The 17,332-nt window shown below is 41.5% G+C and overlaps 1 protein-coding gene across 3 annotated transcripts in view; it reads left to right on the forward strand.

The window, feature by feature from the left end:
* odf2a (outer dense fiber of sperm tails 2a) overlaps positions 1 to 17,332 on the forward strand; it is a 70,987-nt gene that overhangs the window by 2,018 nt on the left and 51,637 nt on the right. For all 3 annotated transcript variants that reach the window (XM_078550146.1, XM_078550148.1, XM_078550147.1), the window contains exons 2-6: positions 9,752 to 9,865; positions 10,219 to 10,335; positions 13,158 to 13,328; positions 14,099 to 14,286; positions 17,126 to 17,255. In XM_078550146.1, the coding sequence (XP_078406272.1) occupies positions 9,752 to 9,865; positions 10,219 to 10,335; positions 13,158 to 13,328; positions 14,099 to 14,286; positions 17,126 to 17,255 (720 nt within the window). The remainder of the gene's footprint in view (positions 1 to 9,751; positions 9,866 to 10,218; positions 10,336 to 13,157; positions 13,329 to 14,098; positions 14,287 to 17,125; positions 17,256 to 17,332) is intronic.

The following is a 17,332-nucleotide window of genomic DNA, read 5'->3' on the forward strand; positions in this document are numbered from 1 at the left end:
AGGATGAAATCAGTGCAGTGGTGAGACAGGCTATTGGCTCAGAAAATCTAGATATAGAATCAGTCTAGGTGGAGCTAAGAAGCAACAAGGGGAGGAAAACAGTAGTGGGAGTTAGTTTTAGGCCTCCAAGCAGGAGTGGTAAGGTAGGAGATGGCATTAAACAGTAAATTAGAGATGTGTGCAACAAGGGTGCTACAGTAATCATGGGTGACTTTAATCTGCATAAAGACTGGGCAAACCAAATTAACAACAACACTGTAGTGGATGAATTCCTGGCGTGCGTACAGATGTTTCTTTCAGACCATTTTGTCGAGGAACCAGCTAGGGAGCAGGCTATCTTAGATTTGGTGTTGTGGAATGAGCATGAGTTAATTAATAATTTTGTTGTGCAGGGCCCTTTAGGGAAGAGTGATCATATGAAGAATGAATTCTTCATTAGGATAGAAAGTGAAGTAGTCCAATCTGAAACTAGGGTCCTAAATCTAAACAAAGGGAACTGCAAAGGTATGAGACATGAGTTGACTACAATAGATTGGGGAGCTTCATTAAAATGCATGACAGTGGCTAATATTTAAGGAATGAATGCATGCATTGCAACAGTTATGCATTCCTTTCTGGCGCAAAAAAAAAACAGGTAAAGTGGCACAACCATGGCTAACGAAAGAATTTAAAGATTGTATTAGATCCAAAGAGGAGTCGTATAAAGCTGCTAGAAAAAGTAGCAAGACTGAGGATTGAGAGCAGTTTAGAATATAGCAAAGGAGGACTTGGAGATTGATTAAGAGGAGAAAAATAGAGTGTGAGAGTAAACTTGCAAGGAACATAAAAGCAGATTGTAAAAGCTTCCATAAGTATGTAAAAAGAAAAAGATTAGTGAAGACAAATGTAGGTTCCCTTATAGTCCGAAACAGGAGAATTTATAATCGAGAACAAGGAAATCGAAGAGCAATTAAGCAACTACTTTAGTTTTGCTTTCATGGAAGAAGACACAAATAACTTCCCAGAAATGCCAGGGAGCCAAGGGTCTAGTGAGATGAAGGAATTAAAGGAAATTAGAAACATAGAAAATAGGAGCAGGAGTAGGTCATTTGGCCCTTCGAGCCTGCTCTGCCGTTCAGTATGATCATGGCTGAAGCTCTATCTCAACGCCGCACTCCTGCGCTCCCCCCATATCCCTTGACGCGTTTAGAGTCCAGAAATCTATTTCTTCCTCAAATATGTACAGTGACTTAGCCTCCACAGTCTTCTGGGATAGAGAATTCCATAGGCTGTCCTTGTATACTGGTCACTGAAAGCAAGCATGCAGGTGCAGCAAGCAGCTAGGAAGGCAGATGGTGTGTTGGCCTTCATTGCAAAAGGATTTGAGTATAGGAGCAAGGATGTCTTACTGCAGCTATACAAGGCCTTGGTGAAACCACACCTGGAGTATTGTGTCCAGTTTTGGTCATCTTACCTAAGAAAGGATATACTCGCCATAGAGGGAGTGCAGCAAAGGTTCACCAGACTGATTCCTGGGGTGGCAGGATTGTCGTATGAGGCGAGACTGGGCCAACTAGGCCTGTATTCACTGGGGTTTAGAAGAATGAGAGGGGATCTCATTGAATCGTGTAAAAATTTGACAGGGCTGGACAGACTGGATGCAGGGATGATGTTTCCTCTGGCTGGGGGTGGGGGTGCAGCCTAGAACAAGGGGTTGCAGTCTGAAGATACAGGGTAGGCCATTCAGGACTGAGATGAGAAACTTCTTTACTCAGAGGATGGTGAACCTATGGAGTTCTGTACCACAGAAGGCTGTGGTGGTCAAGTTACTGAGTATATTTAAGGAGGAAATGAGTTTCAAGACACTAAAGACATCAAGGGGTATGTATGGGGAGAGAGCAAGAATATGGCGTTGAGATAGAGGATCAGCCATGATTATATTGAATGGCGGAGCAGGCTCGAAGGGTCAAATGACCTACTTCTCCTACTTTCTATGTCTATGTCCTAGATTCCAGCCAAGTAAAATTTTGATTTTAAAAATATGATATAAATTGTACTCTTCCAGGACTTTGTAAATTGTTTGCTTTGAATGAAATGTTTTGCTTTGGTACTATAGAGAAGGAAGGTTATTTCAGTATTTTATAAATAGATTTTAAAGTATTGATTGTGCATTAGTTGTAAAGCTGTATGTGTTTGAGAGAGAAAAAAGTTAAACTTACTTCATTTGGTGACAAGATGTTACAATTAACTTACCTGTGGCAGTAATGATAGTCACAGTAATGCTTGTCACATTATGATGATGAAACATTGCTTATAATATTTGAGATTGTGTTTTGGGGTTGAGAAATGGTTCCCACAATGTAAGACTATTTTGAACTGAACTGTAATGTATACCTTTGAGGTATCAATTAGGATTAATTCATGATTGTAACTGCCTTGAATTAATGATATATTACTAATTTAGTGAGTATGGAAGTGAATTCCTGTGCGACAGATGATTTTGTGCAGCCGGACATCTGTCAGATTTTACAGTTAATGCGAGATGATCTAATTTTATATCAAATGGCTTCTGTAGTAATAAACAAACTGGCATCTGAGTAATAACATCACTTGTTGCAATAAATCACTTTCCCTAATCATTGTTTCCCTGCAGTATGTATAACTATAAACTGTAAACTGTAAGACTATAATCCCTGGTGTCTTTTTCTTTACTGCTTGGCTTTTGTGTTTACTGTATTACTATGGTTATCATTTCACAAGGTGCTTGCTCAGTGCTTAAAGCCCAGTGTATACTTTAAACATAATTTATGAAGTTTAGAACTTATTGCTGTTTTTTTCACTCTAAAATGGACTGGGTTAGAAATGTTTTATTTGGGAATAAAGCTAGCACAGTTTCTAAAAGGCATTCGATAGTGCCACACAAGGCAAGATAAGTGTGCAGGGATTTGGAGGTGATATATTAGTATGGATAGAGAGTTGGTTAACAGACAGGAAGCAGAGTGTGGGCATAAATGGGACATTTCCAAGTTGGCAGGTAGTGAATAGTGGAGTACCACAAGGGTCAGTGCTGGGGCCTCAGCTATTTACAATCTATATCAATGACTTAGATGAAGAGACAGAGAGTAATGTATCTTAAGTTTGCTGATGATACCAAGGTAGGTGGAGAGCTAAGCTGGGGAGAATACAGAGGCTGCAAATATATATAGGCAGGTTAAGTGAGTGGGCAAAAAGGTGGCAGATGGATTATAATGTAGGGAAGTGTAAAGTTGTTCACTTTGGTTGAAAGAATGGAAAAGCTGAGTATTTTTCTGAAGGGTGGGAGGCTTGTGGATGTTGGTGTTTGGGGAGACTTGGGCGTGCTTGTGTAACGAACGCAAACAGTTAGCACACAGGTAAAGCAAGCAATTAGGAAGGCAAATGGCATGTTGGCCTTTATTGCAAGGAGATTAGAGTACAGGAATAAAAAAGTCTTGCTAGAATTGTACAGGGTTCTGGTGAGACTGCATCTGGATTACTATGTGCAGTTTAGATCTCCACGCTTTAAGAAAAAATATGCTTGCATTGGAAGCAGTACAATGAAGGTTCACTAAATTGGTGCCTGGGTTGAGGAGGTTTTCCTATGATAGGCTGAGCAAATTGGGTCTATTTTCTCTGGCGTTTAGAAGAATGAGAGATGATCTCATCTAAACATTCAAGATTCTGAAGAGGGTTGATAGCGTGGACGCTGAGAGGTTGTTTGTTTCTGCCGGTCCGGGAATCTAAAACACAGCAGCACAGTCTCAGGATAAGGGACCAGTTGTTTAGGGCTGAGTTGTGGAGAAAGTACTTCGCTCAAAGGGTTGTGAATATGGAATTCTCTGCCCCAGTGGGTTGTGGATGCTCCATTGTTAAATGCGTCTAAGGATGGGGTAGACAGATTTTTCGTGTCGAAGGATATGGGGAACAGGCAGGAAAGTGGAATTGGAGCCCAAGATCAGTCATGATCATATTGAATGGCTGAGCATACTGGACAGGCCTTATGGTTTGCTCTTCCTACTATTTTTGTGTTTGTGGCATTTGGATCAAATCCTAGGAATTAAATGCACAACCTAGGCTAATATTTCAGAACAGTACTTGAGGGAGCGCTGCATTGTAAGAGATGCTGTCCTTTGGATGATGTGTTCAGTTATGGCCATCTATACTTGCTTTACTGGTTCAAATTGGATATCGTAGCACTATTCAAAGGAAACTCTAGGATAATTGGGGACGAGCAACAAATGCTGGCTTTGCTAGCGATGTTTACATCCTGTGAAAGAATATTTTAAAAATGCTACTAAGTTGGCCTGTTGGAAACATTAGGAACAGGATAGACCATTCAGACCCTCAAACTTCCTCTGCTTTCCAATTTAATCACCTCCACCTCAACTGTTTACCTGCCTTTGTTCCATATCCCTTGATACTTAGCTAAAATCATATCTCTTGAAAGCTCCATTTGACCTAGAACCTACAGCATTTTGGTAGCAACTTCCACATTCCACTATTGTTTGTGTGAAAAAGCACTTCCTGAATGACCAAGCTCCAATTTTGAGATTATTTCCCCTTGGCTTGATTCCTCCCATCAGAGGAAATGGTTTCTCCGTCTCTACTCCATCAAATCCTTTTAACATTTTGAATACCTTGATCAGACCCCCACTCAATCTTCTATGCTCAAGGAAATAAAAGCAAGTTTCTACAATCTGCCTTTATAATTTAACCCTCTAAGCCTTGGTATAATTCTTAGACCACTACCAATATACTTTTCTTTAGAGGAGTAGGCAGTTAAAGGCAGATTCTGATGAAAGATCATCCACCTGAAACATTAATTCTGTTTCTCGCTCCATAAATGTTGCTCGACCAAGGTTTTCCAGTATTTTTTGTTTATTCAAGGCAAATTGCTTGTTATCTGCTCAAGAAAAAAGGTCAGGATGTTTCAAGTTTAAGAACAGGCAGAAAATTATTTTTTTTTAAATTGAGGACCTGGTCCAACTACTGTGATTTTTACATAGAGGGAGCCAAGACCAAATGCAGTTCAGGCACAACAGTGTTAGAGGGCAGCGTGTAATTATACATACACTCTATCTCTATTCTTATATAATTGTAATGAACTTGATGTACCAGACTTGAAACAGAGAACTTTATTACAGAGCTCTTTTAGAACCAGGTCCATGACTAGAAAGCACCCCCACCGCCCCCCGCCATGCCGGATTACCTGCGCTTAGGGCTCATTTGTCAGTACATTCACATGACCTCTAATAGGCAGTAGGAAAGGTTGTGCCTTCAATCACTACATTTCCTCCCCGGTTAGCTTTTATTAAATTTCCTATATGCAAAGAACATTTTAATCCACAACATATACACGTGTGTGTGCGCACGCATGCGTCTGGTGATTAAATATTAAGACTCTGAGGTGGTTTTCTAATTCAGTTAGAGCAATGTAGCTCTACCACTTGAGATTCTCCCACTGGATCTACATGATCAGGAATTGCAGCATCGGGTACATCATAGAAAGTGGCAGTTCAGGAATAGGCAATTCGAAAGAGACATCCGGTATGTCTATTCTAGGTCGATCTATCACCTCGGGGACTAAAGGTTGGCCGTCAATTACAGGCGGAATAGCTGGTTGTTGGAATGTTTCTCTCTTCCTTAGATGATCCACATGTTTTTGAACAATCTGGTCTTCCACTTCCATTTGGAAAGGCACAGGTCCAGTTTCTGAGACGATTATACCAGAAACCCAACTAGGTGTATTTCCAAAATTTCACACAAAAACTGTCTCCTGCAGTAAATCTTTGAGCTTTGCTATGAATATCGTGATTCAATTTTTGATCACTCTGATTCTTCTCTACCTTCCAGACTTAACCTTCTACGTAGGTGGCATTTCATCAGTAATTCAGACGGTGTTGAGCTCTTAGTTGTATGAGGAGTCGTACGATAGCTGAGAAGAAAACGTGAAAATCGAGTTTCTGGATAACCTTTGCATTCCTGATTTGAAAGTTTGCACTGCTCTTTCAGCTAAACCATTTGATGAGGGCTGATGTGCTGTTTTAATATGTTTAATTCCATTTAAACTCATGAATCTCTGAAATTCTGTACTAGTAAAGACGGTACCATTATCCAAAACAATGACTTCCGCTAGGCGCAGCTTTTCAAAAGTTGCAAACGATGTCGGTGATCTAACTTCATACACATCCATCCACTTAGAATGCACATCAACAATCAATAAAAACATGGTACCTAAAAATGGACCGACATAATCTGTATGTAGTCTAACCCAGAGTCGACCAGATGCAGTGGAGCTGAAATGGGCAACTTCTGTTGTTGCTGAGACTGGAGACAGTGCTTGACCATGTTTTCAATGTCACTGTCTATACCTGGCCACCAGACATAGCTCCGTGCAAGCATCTTCATCTTTGATATGCCTGGGTGTGCACTGTGAAGCTCTGTCAAGATCGGTTCCCTTCCTTGCAAAGGGATAATGACTCTTGATCCCCACAATAAGATTCTACTTTGACAACTTAACTCTGTTTTACGGCATGGAATGGTCTTATCTCTTCAGATTGGTGAATTCGACCCCCCTTGCAATATAAGATCTTGGACTTCAGACAAAATTGGATCTCTGTTTGTCCAATTCCTTATTTACTTTGCGCACACAGGCGAAAAGTCCAAGAAATTCAGCACAAGCACAACTTTCTGTGGCACTGGAGCATGCACAGTACTATCTGGCAATGGAAGATGACTGAGTGTGTCTGCATTTGCAATATGTACACCAGGGCGGTGCAAAAGGTATACTCATACACTGATAATATCAAAGCCCAACGTTGGATTCTTGCTGAGGCTATTGACGGAATGGCTTTATCCTCACTGAATAAACCCATCATGGTTTATGGTCCAACACAATAGTGAAATGTCGTCCATGCAGACACTGGTGGAATTTCTTCACCCCAAATATCACTGATAAGCCTTCCTTTTCAAGTTGTGAATAACCCTTCTCGGTTGCAGAGAGGGTTCTGGAGGCATAGTCAATTGGTCTTTCAGAACCATCTTCCATTCTGTGTGATAACATAGTTCCCACACAGTAATGAGATGCATCACAGGTCAATATTTATTCCTTTGATGGGTCATAATGTACCAGTAGACATGATGAATGTAATAGCTTCTTAACTTTTACAAAGGTTTCTTTTTGTTGCGAATTCCATGACTGAAAATGATTTTTCAACAGCAAGTGCAATGGTGCTAGCACTGTTGACAAGTTTGCCAAGAAGTGACTATAATAATTAATCATGCCCAAAAAAGACTTTGAGTTCAGTGACACTGGAAGGAGAGGGCTGCCTCTTTTATTGCCCTAACCTTCTCCTGTACTGGATGCAACCCACATGGCATCCACTTGGTGACCTAGGTAGGTGACTTCTAGCACTTGGAATGTACATTTTTCTTTTTTTAATTGTACACCAGCTTCCAAAAATCATCTTAAAACCTCCTGTAGGTTGGCCAAATGTTCGGCTTCCGTTGACCCTGTGACCAGGACATCATCTAGGTATACTACTACTTGGGGAAGTCCTTAGGCTTTCCATGGTCCTTTGGAAGATTGCACACGCAGATGATACACTTAAGGGTAGGTGTGTATATTGATACAGGCCCTTGTGCATGTTGATGGTTACATACCCTCTAGATGTGCTATCCAGCTGTCTCTCTGGTTTTAGTGCCACGCCTGGTGCCATGTTGCACCTTCTGTAAGTCCATTGCAGCACTTTCCATGGCTAGTGCTATTTCCGTGGTGGGCTTCAAATCAATGTTAACTTCTGCAAGTAAACGGTGCTGAATTGTCGTGAATGCCACAAACTAACTGGCCCCGCAACATGTCGTTGAGTGTATCTCCAAAGTCGCAGTGCTCAGTCAACTGCTTCAATTTCACTATATAAGTTGCAACGGACTTTCTTGGGGCCCTTACTCTGGATTGAACTTAAGCCTCTGCATATTACCAATGGCTTCTGCTGAAAATGTGCCTACACGAGGTCTAATTTGTTTAAAAGATTTAGAATTGGGTGCGTTTGGGGCTGTTGGACTGCAGGTGAGGTCATATGCCTTGCTACCACAGATACTCAAAAGAATTGCTTTCTGCTTCTCCACGGTAATTTCATTCGCCACAAAATAAAAACCTAGGCGCTCTACGTATTGGCTCTAGTCTTCCATGGATGTGTCATAAAGGTCAATTCTGCCAAAAGGTGGCATGACTGGTGAGTATACTTTCTTTCTTAAGAACTGACGTACTCCCATTCCCAAGGTGAGTTGCAGCGTTGGAACTATCTCACTCTCATTGCCAAATCTAATGAACTTGATGTATGGACAGGTTTCTTACTTGAAACAGTATTACAGAGCTCTTTTAGAAGCTATATGCTTGAACTAGGTCCACGACCCCCACCGGATTACCTGCGCTTAGGGCTCATTTGTCAGAACATTCAGGTGACCCCCTAATAGGCAGTAGGAAAGGTTATGCCTTCAACCACTACAATAATCTATTATCATCCATAGTTAAATAGCAGCAGCAGTAATGTTCAATGAAACAAAGCCTGTACTGCAAAGAAACTTCTGAGGAGCTAGAAGATGCAAAACTGCTGTAACTGGCAGGGGGTTATAATTACTGCATGAATGAAAAGTTTACATGGGCAGACTCCATTATAAGTGCAAACATCAGAATTTAGAATGAATGAGGTTGCCAGTGAATGTATTATAAATGTAAATTACTTTATAGAGCGAACAAATATTTATAAAGTGTCTTTATCTCGAGGGCTGCAATACAAAGGCAAGGAAGTTATGCTTCATTTGTACAAAGCCTTGGTTAACCTCAACCTGAGGTACTATATTTAGTTCTGGGCACTGCACCTCAAAAATTGAAACAAAACTATATATCCTTGGATATGTTGCCCTTGGAGTTGGTGCAGGACATGTACAAAACTTGGTTTGCATTCCCTTGCATTTAGAAGGTTGAGGGCTGATCTAACTGAGGTATTTAAAATGACCAAATGATTTGATACAGTAGATTAAAGAACCTATTTCCTCTGATGGGGGAATCCAAAGTGGGGCACAACCCTAGATTTAGACCTAGACTAGTCAGAAAAGAAATTTGTGGAGTACGTTTTCCACACAAATAGTGGTGGAAATCTGGAACTTCCTTCACACAAAAGGATGTTAGCGCTGGGTCAATTTAAAGTTTCAAGACTGAGATTGGTTGATTATTAAATTATTTTTAAATTTGATAAGCATATCTAGGTTTGTGGATCAAAGGTGGGTCGATGGAGTTGTGATTCCGATCAGCTATGACATGATTGAACAGCCTACTCCTGTTCTTGTGTTCCTGAAGTTTGTGATTTCTTTATATGAAATTGTGAAGGCCAATATTTTGATCCTGCTTCCTTAGAAACTTCAGGAAGCTGTTTTATGGATTGAAGCAAATGACCTGGGGAAGCTCCAGTCAGTTTAGAGTGGGTTGGTGGTTTGTATCAACCTGAGAATTGGTTTGGAGCAACTAGATCCTTTGTGTGGTTGGAAAGAAAATCATCTTTATTAATTATGTATTGCTGTGTCTCCCATTAGTATGGACTGAATTCAACTGAGTGAGTCCTCAAGGTGTAATTATGGTTTTTTTTCATTGTGCTATCCTGCATACTGTGTAAAATAATTTTTTCTGCTAAAAGTTTCTTCAATCCTTAAAAGAGGAGGCCGAAGTAATTTGATTCTTTGTGTTCCTTTGCATCAGCTGAGAAGAGAAATGAAAACCAGAACCTCTCCTCTGCTCCATGTTCATGTTGATGAAACTACTCCTGTTCATGTTCATGTTAAAAAGAGCCCAAGGCCGGCAAAGAGAGTCCAGGTAATAGCTAGACTCTTATGAGTAAAAGAAAAAAATCTGTGTGTCTCACTTGCTGTCTTGCGCACACTTGCTCCACCTGTGTATGTTCTGTGTGTGTCTAATCTTCTTCCTCTCCCACCCCTGTCTCTTTGTTAATGAAATAAAATAAATTTCACTCTTATTTAATGAATAGAAATTATATTTTGTTTATTTGATTCTATTTTTAATGACAGTTGCAGTTTCATGTTTGCCAAAAAGCCAATAACTGCACTGGCAAATTGGAGTTTCCAAAGGATAGTTCTTTGATAAAAAGTAATCTGTTAAAATGAGACAATCATATTACGCTGTTTAACCTTTTACCTTTTAATGTGCAGCAAAAGCTGAAACCCTGGGAATGTGGCAGTCTACGAGCAACCAGTAAGGTCAAGACCAAGGTCCCATGGATTCCACCAGGCAAAACATCAGTCAGGGATGTTGGCTACAAATGGGAGGTTTGTACCAAAGATTCTTTGGACATGCTCATTTTTGTATAAAGGATGCAGTTATGCTGTAGTTTCTGTTTCACAGTGGCACTCAAGTGTTCAGAGAAGTCTGTAAAGGAAATGCATGTGACCTCCAACCTTCCCTCACTACCACTTCTCTTGACTGTTCCACTGTTGCTGAATTATCAGACTGCTTGTCTGACATGCAGTACTAGATGAGCAGGAATCTCCTTTAATTAACTACTAAGAAAACAGAAGCCATTGTATTTAGTACCTGCTGCAAACCTTGTTCCACAGCTACTGACTCCATCCCGCTGCCTGGCAACTGTCTGAGGCTGAATCAGAGTATTTACTATGGTCATATTTGATCTTAAGATGAACTTTCAACCAATCTGCCCTATCACTGAGACTAAAATAAAAACAGAAAATGCTGGAAAAACTCAGGTCTGGCAGCATCTGTGGAGAGAGAAACAGAGTTAACGTTTTGAGTCTGTATGACCCTTCTTCAGAGCTAAAGAGAAATAGAAATGTGATGACCTTCTCCTTTAGGAGAGGTGATGGCGTAGTGGTATTGTCGCTGGACTAGTACTCCAGAGACCTAGGATAGTGCTCTGGGGACCCAGGTTTGAATCCTGCTGCAGCTGGTGGAATTTGAATTCAATAAATAATGAAACCACTGTCATTGTAAAAACTTCATCTGGTTCACTAATGTCCTTTAGGGGAGGCAACCTGTCGTCCTTATCTACATGTGACTCCAGTAATATGGTGGCCTAGCAAGCCACTCAGTTGTATCAAACCACTACAAAGTTACAGAAAAAGGAATGAAACCGGATCACAGAAAAGAGGTCCTCAGCATCACAGATTCCAGTCTTCAGCCAATTTGATTCACTCCACTTGATATCAAGAAACGGCTGAAGGCACTGGATACTGCAAAGACAATGGGCTAATTGCCCCTGACAATATTCCAGCATTAGTACTGAAGACTTGTGCTCCAGAACTTGCCGCGTCCCTAGCCAAGCTGTTCCAATACAGATCTACCCAGCTATGTGGAAAATTGTCCAGGTATGTCCTGTACATAAAAGGCAGGACAAATCCAACCTGGGCAGTTACCGTCCTGTCAGTCTACTCTCGATCATCAGTGAAGTAATGGAAGGGGGTCATCAACTGTGCTATCAAGTGGTACTTGCTTAGCAATAACCTGCTCATTGACACCCAGTTTGGGTTCCGCCAGTGTCACTCAGCTCCTGACCTCATTACAGCCTTGGTTCAAAACTGGACAAAAGAGCTGAACTCCCGAGGTGAGGTGGGAGTGACTGCACGATTCCTTGGACATCAAGGCCACATTTGACAAGTGTGGTCCTTGCAAAAGTGGAGTCAATGGGAATCAGGGAAAACTCTCCACTGATTGGAGTCATACTCAAAGGAAGATGGTTGTGGCTGTTGGTCAGTCATCTCAGCTCCAGGACATCACCAACCATCTTCAGCTGTTTCATCAATGACCTTCCTTTCATCAAAAGTGGGATGTTCACTGATGATTGCACAATGTTCAGCACCATTTGTGACGACTCAGATACTGAAGCAGTCTATGCAGCAAGACCTGGGCAATATCCAGGCTTGGGCTGACAAGTGGCAAGTAACATTCGCACCACACAAGTGCCAGGCAATGACCATCTCCAGCAAGAGAGAATCCAACCATCGCTCCTTGATGTTCATTGGCATTGTCATCGCTGAATCCCCGACTATCAACATCCTGGGGGTTACCATTGACCAGAAACTGAACTGGACTAGCTATATAAACACTGGCTACAAGAGCAGGCTAGGAATCGTGCGATGAGTAACTCACCTCCTGACTCCCCAAAGCCTGTCCACCGTCTACAAGGCACAAGTCAGGAGTGTGATGGAATACTCGCCATTTGCCTGGATGAGTGCAGCTCCCACAACACTCAAGAGGCTTGACACCATCCAGGACAAAGCAGCCCGCTTGATTGGCACCACATTCACAAAAGGATAGTGGAGGATTCACTCCCTCCACCACCGACGCACAGTAGCAGCAGCGTGTACCACCTGCAAGATGCACTGCAAGAATTCACCAAGGCTCCTTCGACAGCCCCTTCCAAACCCACGACCACTACCATCTGGAAGGACAAGGGCAGCAGATGGAGGGGAACTTCCAGGTAGTGGTGTTTCCATCTAAGTCACTCACCCTCTGACTTCGAAATATATTGCCGTTCCTTCACTGTCACTGGGTCAAAATCCTGGAACTCCCTAACAGCACTGTGGGTGTGCCTACACCACATGGACTGCAGCGGTTCAAGAAGGCAGCTCACCACCATCTTCTCTGGCAACTAGGGATGGGCAATAAAATTCTGGACCAGCCATTGAACCCCACATCCCGCGAATAAATGGAAAAAAAAACCTGTTCCAGCCCCACAACCCTGATAACTGTGCTCATCTAATTCTGGCTCCTTGAGCATCCCTGTTTTTATTTGCTTCTGTCATTGTCAGCTGTGTCTTCAGCTGCCTAGGCCCTAAGCTCTGGGATCCCACCCCTAAATTTCTCTACCTGTCTACCTCTCTTTCTTCCTGAAAACCTACCCGTTTGACAAAGCTTTTGACCATCTGCCCTAATATTACCGTAGGTGGCTCTGGATCAAATTTTGCTTTATATTGTTCCTGTGAAATGCTATGGGATGTTTTAGTATGTTAAAGGCCCAGAGGTGGTAATAAATTCAATCATCTGGTATGTTCTGACCTGTTCACACATCAGGTATATAGAGGCTGATAAGTAATAACTATAGGTAATTATTGCTGTCGTGCTACTTCTGTTCCAGGGCCCAACTCATCGACTAGATATAACTCCTGTTGACGCTGAAAAATTCCATTCAACACTTCACCTGAGTGACCTCTCCACAGATGATGAGGAGGCTGTGCATGGGAAGATGAATGAGTATGAGAAGAAAATTGACTGTCTTATGAACCAAGTGGGATCGCTAAAAAATGAAGTAAGATTTAGCAAAGGTCATGGGAATATACGATTTTAAAATATGGTAATATATTGAGTAATATGCCATCAACTCCATTAATTCAGCTTCTTCATACCATTACATTCATCACATGTCTCAAGAAGCTTCTTGGAGTGCTTTACAAAATGAGTTACTTTGAAGTGCCGGCGTTTTTATTTTAATTTCATCATGCAAACAGTAATGAAATGAATGACCATTTAATTTGTTATTGATTATGTTTCTTGAAGAAGGTATGTTGTCCAGGACACCAGGTTTGTCTGCTCTTTAAAGATCTCAGGAGGGTACTATTTTAATGCAAGTTGGAACCAGCAGGCAAATTTAATGCTTCATCTGATGGCTGCCACGTCCAACCATCTAGTGCCCCCTCAGATTATGTATTCAAGAGTGGGGCTTGAAACCATAATCTTCTGACTCAAAAGTAGGAGTTGAATCCTGTTGTTTGTTCCTTGCCCAGCTCAAAATCTCTCTATTCTAACTCTTGTTTGCATCAAACAGACCTATTTTCTATTGTATTTCTTGATTTAGGTTGATTCAATTCTTTTTCATTGTTCCCTCCCCCCATCTCTTATCTCTTATCATCTTAGTGGGAAGGAAGACAAATTTCCGACTTTTAATTTCACTTCTCATTATCTGCAGTAAAAATAAACTCAGTTGCCTGTGCATCTTTTTCATAAGTTACTCTCCCAGGGCCTCAAATGATCCTAGTTATTACTACTTGAGAACCCTAATTGTGGTTCTTGTTTTTGTAGATTGAACTGAGGAAGAAAAATCACCTGTTGGAACAGCGAGAGGAGGAGTTGAATGTGTCCAAGCGCTTGATTGAAGAGAAAGAGGAGGAATTGGCTGAAGTCACCAAGGAGCTGGTTCTTACAGAGCACAAGAATGAGCTGCTTCAAAGAGACATTGAGATGATGAAAGACGATCCAGATATTTCCTGGTAAGGACTTATAACTAATTTTCTCTTTTACTTCTGCTAGGATTGCCCTTCTTGCAGCCTGCCTCAACTGGAAGCACAGGCGCTCCAGGCCATGAATGTTGCCTTGGAGCAGGGGTTATATTTGTAGTTGGGCAAAATAGATTGGGGTGACTCCCTGGCTGACGTTATCCATTATTATAAGCTGGACAACTTGGCCAACTAAAAACTGATAACATTTATTTGTTCTGGTGAATTTAGTTGAGTGGGCTTGGAAGGCTATTGGTGTAATTGCTGAACAACTGAGCCACCTAAAGGGAAAACATTGGTGTGAAATTAATTTTTGGCAGAAGCATGAATTTGGTGATGATGAAACAGCAGCCCTTTTTTCACCATCCTGACTTTCATTTCCATTGGAAGGAATGAATGATGAACTTTTAAGAGAAATGGAATAATGTGAGAGAGCCAACATAGTCTATGGAGTACAAATCATGCTTGATGTAGATAGGTGGTGTACTTTGAGGGGATTAAGAAAATACTTGTAGACATGGGATGCTGTTTATTCACATTTCACAAAGTTTTCCGGACAGTATTACAAGAGGTTGGTCAATAAGGTTGGCAGGTAAGGCATGGGTGGAGGGCCCCTGAAATAAATTGGAAATTTGACTGAAGCCAAGAAAACAAAGGCTGATTGTATGTGGGGCTGATTCAGCATGTAGATGGGTAACACTGTTTTAGGTATTAGTTCTGCGGCTGTTGCTATTTAAGCTGTATCAAATGACTAGAGAGCGGACTCAGAAATGAAATCTCAAGTGATAGCTAATGGGAGGTGCTGCAAACAGCAGAAAACAAGCTGTCGGATACAAAAGAACTGGGATAAGTGGCAAATATCATCTAACATAGTCAAATAACAATAACACCTTTAATGTAATCAAAGATCACAAGGTGCTTCACAGGAGCAGTATAAAACAAAAATGACACTGAGCCACATAAGGAAGCATTTGGTCAAATAACCAAAAGCTTGGTCAAAGAGGTAGGTTTTAGGAGTGTCTTAAGGGAGGAAAGCAAGGTAGGGAGGGAATTCTTCAGCTTAAGCAGCTGAAGACACAGTTGCTAATGGTGGAGTGATTAAATTTGGGGATGCTCAAGAGACCAGAATTGGTGAGTACAGATATCTTGGAGGGTTGTGGGACTGGAGGAGATTATGAAGATGGGAGGCTATGGAAGGGTTTGAAACAATGATGTGAATTTTAACATGAAGATGTTGCTTGACTTGGGACCACTGTAAGTCAGCGAGCGTAGGGTGATAGATAAAAGGATCTTGCTGCGTTAAGAAATGAGCAGCAGAGCTTTGGATGACCTCCAGTTTACAGAGGGTAGAATGCGGGAAGCCAGCCAGGAGAGCATTGGAATAGTCAGGCCTAGTGATGATAAAGGTGTGAACAAGGGCTTCAGCAACAGACAAACTGAGACAGGAGGAGCCAGGTGATGTTACGGAGGTGAGAATAGGCAATCTCTGCGATGGTGCGAATATGTGGTCGGAAGCTCATCTTGGGGTTAGATATGACACCACTGGTTTAGTCTCAGACTTTTGCCAGGGCGAGGCTTGGAGTCAGTAACTGGAAAATGGAGTTTGGAGCAATGACTGAAAACAATGGGTTCAGTCTTCCCAATATTTAATTGGAGGAAGTTTCTGCTAGTCCAGTATTGATTGCCAGATAAGCAGTCTGATGGGATATTAGGAATGGAGAGAGGTGGCAGTGAGGTAAAGCTGGGTGTTGTCAGTGTACATGTGAAAACTAACGCCATGCTTTTGATGTTGCTGAGGGGCAGCATGTAGTAGAGAAATAGGAGGGGGCCAAGGTCAGCTCTTTGGGAGATACCAGAGTCAACAGTGCAGGAGCAGGAAGAGAAGTTATTGCAAGAGGTTGGAGAAAGATGATTGGTCAACAGTGCCAAAGGATGAAGAGAGGCTTTGTTGCAGGGAGGGAGCAAAATAATATGAGGAAAGGATAATAAACATTGGCAATATAAGCTAAATGGTATTACATAATGCAGATATTTGGGAGTACTAATGGATAGATCGCTAAAATTGTCACTGTTGTGTGCAGTGGCAGCATAGTTGGCAAATAGGATCTTGGTTTGGATAATGATCACAAAACTTCGAAAGTAATTGAGTTTGTAGAGAGTTTTGATACATACGAAGTACTATGCACGGTTCTGATTATTGTTGAATTTTATTCAACTCTAATAAAGGAGTAAGAATGAGATCATATATCTCCTAGATACTGGATCACAATCATCTTTTCTGATCCTGTACATTCTTATGTTATGTTCTGCCAACCTATGTTTTCCTTTGTTCCAAAATAATAGATCATGATTTTGTCACCAAGATTCTATTTCTCTGACACTGCCACCCAGCTTCCTGTCTTGCCACTTCTCAAACTTCAACCCAACAAAAATACTGTAGCCGATGACCTTGCTACATTCAATCCCATGTACTCCCAAGACCTGTCTTTTCCAAGCTGTACTTCTTCAAGTGCCATTGTGACTTCAAAATACTTGCTTTTGATTTCCTCCCCATCCTGTTCCTGCCCAGTATAACTTCATTTGCCTCTCTGTTCCTGTCACACTGGACTTCCTCTCGTCACCCAGTGCCAGCTCTTCAGTTAGTAGCTACTTGCTCGTGTCTTTTGTTTAGCTTGCTCCACTTTGCCTACCTGTTTTTCAGAAATCTCAAAATCTTTGTTTAATTTCTTCTTGTTATCCACAGTTCTGACTTCCTTTTAACATAATACATTTCAAAATGTCTTCTGGATAAAACGAACATTATTGAAATGCTTCTTGTTACTGCTGTTCACAGCTTAGAAAAGAAGCACTGGCGGAAAGATAAGGACACCCTGTTGAAAATGCTGGTTGAGGCTGAGATGGATGGGGCAGCTGCAGCCAAACAGGTTGCAGCCCTGCGCAGTGCCATCAGTAAATTGCGCATGGTGAGTATAATTTGTGTTTTACCTTTCTAACTTGCATTTTGTTGTCTCTTTTTAAAAAGTTGCTCCCTACCATCCTG

Source organism: Cetorhinus maximus, chromosome 10, assembly GCF_964194155.1.
Source record: "Cetorhinus maximus chromosome 10, sCetMax3.hap1.1, whole genome shotgun sequence".
Lineage (NCBI taxonomy): Eukaryota > Metazoa > Chordata > Chondrichthyes > Lamniformes > Cetorhinidae > Cetorhinus > Cetorhinus maximus.